General features: G+C 42.8%; 1 protein-coding gene across 1 annotated transcript; it reads left to right on the top strand.

Annotated features, from left to right (window-relative positions):
• Positions 1-6952: 6952 nt before the first annotated feature.
• LOC150068062 (olfactory receptor 7D4-like) lies at positions 6953-7933 on the top strand. Its single transcript, XM_090337549.1, has one exon. The coding sequence runs from the start codon at positions 6953-6955 to the stop codon at positions 7931-7933; it is 981 nt and encodes a 326-aa protein (XP_090193675.1).
• Positions 7934-8722: the final 789 nt, after the last annotated feature.

Genomic DNA, 8722 nt, shown 5'->3' with positions numbered 1-8722 from the left:
AGTACATGGCAATGTAGTCCATTGGAAGTAGGAAAACAAATTGGCTGATTATCACCATCAATGATACTTTTCCTTTATTATAGGACTGAGGATAGATAGATAGATAGATAGATAGATAGATAGATAGATAGATAGATTTCTTATTTAGAAAAGACATACTAGGGGCCAGGAGATTGGCCTAGTGGTAGAGTGCTTGCCTAGCATGCACGAAGATCCAGGTTCGATTCCTTGGTACCACATGCATAGAAAAAAGGCAGAAATGGTGCTGAGGCTCAAGTGGTAGAACTCTAGCCTTGAGAAAGTCCAAGAACAGTGCTCAGGACCCTGAGCTCAAGCCCATGACTGGCAAAAAAAAGAAAACATATACTAATTCAGATGTTCCCTGCAAATCCCCTTTGGCTTTCCCTGTAGATGTATGTACATCTATATTTCAAAGAAATTTGCTCGCTAACCTGAAAAGAACAACTATTCTTTTCATTGTGAATTTTCTTAATATTCCCATTTGGATTGGTGTTGTACAAATTTTCCTAGGCGTTTCTAATTGAACATAGAAAGCACTGTTCACAATCCAAACTTACACAGTGTCCCCTTAAGTTATCCTCTTCTAATTCTTCTCCTAAAACACAAAATGAGTTCTTCTTCTTCCTCCAACTCCTCCTCCTCCTCCTCTTCTTCTGCTTCTGTTCGTGCTTGTGCTTCTACTTCTGCTTCTCCTTCTTATTCTGCTTCTACTTCTGCTTCTTCCACTTCCTCTTCATCTTCTCCTACAGCCATGGGACTTGAATTCATTGCCTGGTGCTGTCCTTGCACATTTTTGGTCAGTTATTTCTCTGTTATTTGAGACACATCTACACAATCCCCAGTAGAGGGAGCTAATCAGAGATGAGACTCTCAGACTACAGCCTGTGCTGTCTTTAAACCCCAGTCCTCAGATCTCAGCCTGGGTTGAGAGATGTCAGTCTCCACCACTTAGCAAGACAAATAACTTCATTTTTTACTTAGCAGAAACAGAATAAACACATACAAGAATCCAAATAAAATCCCAACCCTTTCAGAAGAGCAGTTATAGCCTTACATGTGAGATTTTGTTTAAGTTTGAGGGCATTTCTTTTTCTTTTTTTTTTTTTTTACTAATTTCTCTTTCCACTCAAGTATGAACTTGTTTCCATGATAGCTATACTAAGTGACATCCTCAGACAACAGTGTCCGAGCATGCCTGTTTCTTCTCAACCTCACCAGAATTGGTATTATAGATTTCCTTCAGCATTGACATAATACAGGATCACAATGTTTTATTGATTTGTGTATTCTATGTAGTTAAGAGGTTGACTGTTTCTTCATGGATTTCTTTATGGCCATTTTTACCTCTCTTAAAGATTGCTTGGCAGGGAGCAGTGGCTTACACCTGTAATCGTAGCTATTCAGAAGGCTGAGATTTGAGGATCACAGTTCGAACCCAGCCTAGACACTAAAGTCTGTGACAGTCTTATCTCCCGTTAACCCCAACAAAACCAGAAGTGGTGCTGTGACTCAAGAGGTAGGGCAGTAGGCTTGAGCTGAAGAGCTCAAGAATAGCAACTGGGCCCAGAGATCAATCCCCATGACCAAACAAAAAAATAAATGAGTAAATAAATAAATAAACATTATCTCATCAATCTTTTTCGTCATTGTAAAGTCAACTTAATTATGGACCTTTAATATTTGGTGTTGAGAGGTCTTTCTTCATCTTCTGTGCCTGGGTGATGTTGTAAGTCAACATCCCACACAATTCTTTCATTCTAATAAGCGGTTCCAGTGTTCTGAATAAAGTTTTGATTTGCTGCAATCTCTTTTCTCAATTTATCATCCTATTTAATAAAATATTACAGAACTTTCCAGAAAGGACTAGTCTATGCTACTTCTTCAATTATGTCCTCTAGGATTTCCTCTCTCATTTGAGCTTCAGGTGTTCCAGGCTGAGATGTGAGGATGGCTATTCAGAACCAGGTTGGGCAGGAAAGTCTGTGACACTCTAATCTCTACCCATAAAACTGTGGAAGTAAGCTGGGCCTGCATTCACCCTGCCACTCACCACTGTGTCCCAGCCAGAGCAATCCATCAAGAAAGAGAAAAAGGTGCGAACAAATTGGAAAATCAAATCCCAGAATGTGGCTGTGTATACAGGATGTGACCTCCACTAAAGTAACTCCAAAAATGAGTTTTAGTGCCAGTGGCTCAAGCCTGAACCCCCAGCTACTCCACAGGCTGAGATCCGAGAGTGGACGCTCACTGTCATCCTGGGCAGGAAAACCTCCAGGACCTTATTTCCACTTAAATAAGAATAAGACAGAAGTGGAATGGTGGCACAAGTGGTAGAGCACCAACCTTCAGTACAAAAGGTTAGGGAGAATGCCCAGGCCCTGAAATCCTGGTCCAGAACCAACACACACACACACACACACACACACACACACACACACGCACGCACGCACGCACGCACGTACACACACTCCATCTTTCAATAGTGTCTGGAGGGGATCATATGTTCCTGTGTTTATTTAGGGGATTTCATTTCTTTTCGTGTGTGTGTGTGTGTGTGTGTGTGTGTGTGTGTGTGTGTGTGTGTTGCTCTTGCAGCTTGAACTCAGAGCCTGGGCATTATCCAAGACTGGTTGTTTTTTTTTATATTAATTAATAAAAGGGTTACATGATATTTGCCAGATAGAAGGTGCATTAATTCACATATATTGATACCCTTTCACATGCCTTGGTCCCCATTACCCACCTCTCCCCCCCCACTCCCCTCTTGGTTTTCTCCCCTTCCCTATACAATTTCAAATAACCAAATACAAACAAATCCAATATATCAGATAGCAAAGTGAGATACTGTAACAATATGAGATACCCGAGGGACAGCAAAAGAGATGAGAGATAACATAGTACATTAAGGACAACAAACGACATCGCCCCATTTGTTAGGAAATGGAAAGACTTAGAAAAAAATCATATTAAGTGAAGTATGCCAGACTCAAAGGAAATTAGGCTCAATGGTTCCCCTCATTTGTCATAATTAGTAGAAACCATGGGCTCTACTAGCAGAGATCTGCAATAGAGCAAAACCTTGATACACAAGGCCATATAGTATGAAGCTAATTGAAAGGACCTCCAGGATATTGAAACAAAAGCCAAGACTGGTTTTGCTCAAGGATTCTGCTCTTCTGATTGAGCCACAGCTCCATTCTGCCTTTTTAGTGGTTCATTGAAGAGAAGACTCTACAGACTTTTCTGCCCCACTGGCTTCTAACTCTAAATCCTCACATCTCAGCCTCCTAAGTATTTCAAATTACAGGCCTGAGCCAGCAGCATCTAACTGAGACTGTTTTCTTTTCCCTTTTTCTCTTTATTTTTTTTGTGGGTCTTTGCATTTGAACTCTGAGCCTGGGTGCTGTCCCTGAGCTCTTGAGCTCAAGACTACTGCCCTACTCCTTGAGCCACAGACCCACTTCTGGGTTTCTGGTGGTTAATTGGAGTCACACGGTGTTTAGTTCCTGAGCTGGTTTTGAACCGAGATCCTCAGATCTCAGCTCCAGAGTAGCTCGGTTGACAGGAGTGAGATACCATATCTGGCAGTGTTTTCTAAGCTTGACTTCATAGAAATCCAGCAATTGGGCCGAGGGGAGCAGTAACAGAAGGTAAGGAAGTTGGGGCTGATATGAGAGAAATGAAGATCAGAAAATACAAACGTCCAGTTAACCAGGGAGGATACATTCATTAAATAATAATTAAATAATCATACATTGACTAAATCCACTGAACAGGGCACTGAGCTATTCTTGTGATATTCTGAGTGGATACTAAGAGTAACATATATGAGGTAATAAATATAATTTTATAGGGTGCTGGGTGTCTCAGTGTGCTGCTGACCAAACAAAATATGGGATTTTTATCTATAACTTCAAAGAATAAGTCACTATTAAATAATGAATGAAAATCAAGAAATTGTTTTTCCCTGAAAGAACAAGTCATTTATATTACATGACCAAAGATTCTTCAAGACAGATGCCAAATTGACGATTTTAGTTCCTATAGCCATTAATAGTTCCTTTGAGAATTCATTGTTATCTTTTTTACCAAACCAAAAGGAAAAAAAAACAAAAGAAACTGTGTTCCCCTTGGAATAAATTAATTCCTCTCACCCTGTAACAGCCTACAATAATGCAAGAAATTAACCTAAATCTGTTTATCCATGATGTCATCGTCACCTAAACTCATGGGAACAAAATGGTTTGGAGACAGGAAAGACATTTCATTTCAAAAAGACAATTATTTCATGAAAGGCAATTCATTTCATGAGGACATCTTAGTACATTCATCGTTTGAGTTGCAAGAAACTGCACAAGATTCTGACTCCCTTCTCTGAATCCAGTCTCAGTCAAAACCCCAGCCAACAAACTTCTAAGGAGGAGTTGGGGAGATAAGAAATCTTCAGTGATAACCAAAACAGACAGCCATGATAGTCTGGTAAAGACAGGGGAAATGTAAATTTATGAACAACAAGACAAAAAGAAGATGGGGTGAGTAGCAGGCAATCCTCTGGAATAGTGAGGATGGGAAGGGCCAGAAGGGAGCTCACATCTGCAGGTGAGGTCCCAGAACTATAAGGCACTTGGAGTTCAGGCTTTGTGAACTCTGATTTTCTTTCTTTCACTCATTTTCTGCAACCTAGAGCTCCTTCTTCAAGAAGTTCCTTTCTGGAAGGTTTCTCGCTTTTCTTCACTCTTTCCCAATAATCAGCGTTATCTGTCAGCTTTGCTACATTATATATTCATTATATATTTATTAATCACCCGCTAAAGCTCCACTGTGCACCAGGTATTGTCTTTTGGGTTCCAGGCCAGGGACGTGTGTGTGTGTGTGTGTGTGTGTGTGTGTGTGTGTGTGTGTGTGTGTGTTTTCCTAGGCCTGGGCTGAACTCTATCCCTGGCACTGTTCTTCAGCTCCTTTTACTCATGGCTAACACTCTACTACTTGAACAGCAGCTCCACTTCCAGCTTTTTCTGTCATTATTTGGAAATAAGGGTCTCAAGGACTTTCCTGCCCAGACTGGCTTTGAACAGCAATTGTCAGATCTCAGACTCCTGAATAACAATGATTACAGAGATGAAGCACCAATGCCAACTTTGGACTTTTTTTTTCTTATCCTCTCCAATATTTTGCTGGCATATTTGACTGAAAATGAATGGTTGGTTTCCCATTTGTGTCCATAACAAAATCTAGCCAACAACGGAATTATGAATAAGGAAGTATTCCCCTTCGTGGGGGGGCTATGAGTGTATGTGTATGTGTCTGTCTGTGTGTCTGTCTGTCTGTGTGCCTGCATGTACATGTGGCAGTCGTGGGACTTGAACTGTGGGTCTGGGTACTGTCCCTGAGCTTCTGAGCCATACCAAGTGAACTATAGCTCGTGTGGCTTTTGGTGATTAATCAGGAATGAGAATCTCATTAATTTCCCTGCCTGAGCTGGCTTCACACCCTGATACTTCAATTGCAGCCTCCTAGTAGCTAGAATGCTAGCTGTGAGCCACTGGCACCCAACTTCCCTCACTTAGTTTTGCACATGCACACTGGCTTCAGTGTGCACAGAATGGATTTCTATGTATAGCAACTGGGAAAACGGGTTTTGCTGTGCTATTTCCATACAGGCATATATTGTATTTTGATCACAATAAACCCCTCTGTAGGTCTTTCTCTGGTCCATAGTCCCAGTCCCTGATTTCAACAGGGTTTGGTGGATTTTATCTTTATCTTCACATATTCTGTATTATTCAATACCACCATTCCTTCCCTGTCCATCAGGCTTGTCCCCATAAAAATTTACATTCAAGATAGATAGATACATAGATACATAGATAGATACATGGATAGAGCATTGAACATATGAACCAAATTCATCCAGTTTATTATTGTATGATCCATTAATTTTGCTGATATCCACATAATTTGTTCCTGCTCCAAGGCATGAAGATGTGTGTTGTATATTGTATATCTATGTGTGTGTTTGTGTGTGTGTGCCCGTCCTGGGATTAAACTCAGTATCCCTCAGACTTGTTAGTCAAGGCTACCACTAAAGCCACAGCTCCAACACTTCCATTTTTTTGCTGCTTCAAATTGGAGTTGAGAGTTTCACAGACTTTCATGCCTATGCTGGCACTGAACCATGAACCTCAGATCTCAGCCTCCTGAGCAGCTAGCATGACAGGCATAAGCCAAAGGTGGTTTCCTCAATATATTGTGTGTTTGCGATATGATGTTGCTTTCTCCTCTGGCACTCTCTTCTTTACTTGCTCATATTTTAGAAGGAATTCTCTGTCAGGAGGCATCCACAGCCATGTTGACCAACCATGCTGTATTCCATCCACACAGGTAACAGATGTGTCGTGTTGAGAACAGTTCAGTCCAGGAACGCTGCCTGGACTCCAGGTGATGTTGCTGAATGGCATCCGGGAACTCCATGTACTGAGATTTGCCCCACAAATGCTCCTATTCCTGAGATAAATGCTCGCTCCATGGCCTGCAAACAACGGTAGGGCGACTCCACTGTGATGGCCTCTCATGTCTCTTTTCACGTGGTCCACATTCACCCAGATCCACAAGAAGTAACACAATTATACCTGGGAGTTGAAAGCGCTTTCTGACTGGGGAGGTGAGGGGAAGACATGGGCAGATGAATGGACAGAGGAAGGGTGGGCAAATGCAATCCTAAAACTCAATGTACAAACGTGAAGCTAGAACTGGGTAAACTGAGGGATGGAAGGGGCTGGGAGACATGAGCATGACGGGATGACACTGTACTCACAAGTCCTATGTTGAATTGAAAGCCCTGACTACAACTACTTACAAATAACTTCAAATACAACCATGTGAACATTCACTCAACTTTTGCTTACTTGTCCCAAGGAGAACAGCCAGGACTATGACAGCAAAAAACCTCACAGGGGAATCACCATTCCTCCTCCTGGGCCTCTCAGATGACCCTCAACTCCAGCCCCTGCTCTTTGGGATCTTCCTGTCCATGTACCTGATCACTGTGCTCGGAAATCTGCTCATAATCCCGGCAGTCACCTCTGACCCCCACCTCCACACCCCCATGTACTTCTTCCTCTCCATCCTCTCCTTTGTAGACATCTGCTTCACCTCCACCACTATCCCCAAGATGCTGGTGAACATCCAGACCCAGAGGAAAGACATCTCCTACCCAGAGTGCCTCACTCAGATGTATTTCTTCATGATGTTTGGTGGAATGGACAATTTCCTATTGACCGTGATGGCTTATGATCGTTTTGTGGCCATCTGCCACCCACTGAACTACCCAGTGATCATGAACCCTCACCTCTGTGGCCTGCTGGTGCTGGCGTCTTGGCTGGTCATGTTCTGTGTCGCCATGCTCCATATCCTGCTCTTGGTTCGCCTGACCTTCCCCGTGGGTACTGAGATCCCCCATTTCTTCTGTGAACTGGTTCAGCTTCTCGAGGTGGCCAGCTCCGATGCTCTGGTGAACACCATCTGTCTCTATGTAGTAACTGCCCTGGTTTGTGCATTTTCTGCCTCTGGGATCCTGTTCTCTTACCGTCAAATCCTCTCCTCTTTAATGAAGCTGCCCAACACTGCTAGCAAGCACAAAGCCTTCTCCACCTGTGGCTCTCACCTCTGCGTGGTTGCCTTGATCTATGGCACAGGCTTTGGGGTGTACCTCAGTTCGGCTGTATCTCTTTCTCCCAGATACCGGGCAGTGGCTTCGGTGATGTATTCAGTGGTCACCCCTATGCTGAACCCCTTCATCTACAGCCTGAGGAACCAGGATGTGATGGGGGCCCTGGGAAGACTCCTACGCAGAGCTGTGCCTTGTCCCAAATGGATTCCTGACCCCAAATTAAGTGGGCACTACAAACCATAAGGAACATGCAGTGAGTTCTCCTATCCTGGCCCTGAATATGTTTGCGTGTCTGTCTGTGTCTGACTGTGCATGTGTCTGTGTGGAAACTGAAGCTTGAACTCAGGGCACTTTTCTCTCTCATATAGCTATTTCACCGAAGGCTGCCACTCCGCCACTTGAGAAATATCTGCACTTGTGGATCTTGCTGGACAGCTGGACATAAGAAGCCCTCAGAATTGTTTGTCCATGATAACTTTGAACTGAGATCCTCAGATCTCAGCTTCTTGGGGAGCTAGGACTGCAGATGTGAGCCACTGGCGTCTGACTGTCTAGGCTCTTTCACCACTGTAAATGTCTTCTTTCATTGATTGTTTTAGTTCCCAAAGTACGTCTGACTCCACTTGGATATGTGTGTGCTTGTTACTCTCAGTTACTTCCTCCATCATTCCTTTGAAACTTTTCTTCCCTGTAGACTGATTTAAAGGTCAGCTTTGTTCAGATTTTCCTGAGAGTTCTAATTTGACATCCAGAACATTTTTTTTACCAACAATACTGAGACGGTTTCCGAGAAAATCATCTTGTTGAATAATTCAGTCCCATCACTTAAAACAGTTAATATCTTGGATCTACACAAGTGTCAAAAGGAAAATCCTAACCAATCAAGACGGGTGCTTGTTTTACATCTGTAACATTTTTTCATCTGGAAATCTTTCCTTGAACTAATTATTCCTGGGGCTGGACCTCAGGGCTTGGGCACTGTCCTTGGGCTTTTTCCTCAAGGTTAGTGATCTACTACTTGAGCCATAGTAA

This window comes from Megascapheus bottae, chromosome 1 (assembly GCF_031878675.1).
Source record: "Megascapheus bottae isolate mThoBot1 chromosome 1, mThoBot2.hap1, whole genome shotgun sequence".
In the NCBI taxonomy this organism is placed as follows: domain Eukaryota; kingdom Metazoa; phylum Chordata; class Mammalia; order Rodentia; family Geomyidae; genus Megascapheus; species Megascapheus bottae.
Note: the sequence above shows the minus strand (reverse complement) of the source record. Positions and strands in the feature narration are given on the sequence as shown.

Coding starts and splice junctions, on each gene's coding strand:
- LOC150068062 (XM_090337549.1), top strand. CDS start 6,953: ATGACAGCAAAAAACCTCACAGGGGAATCACCATTCCTCCTCCTGGGC.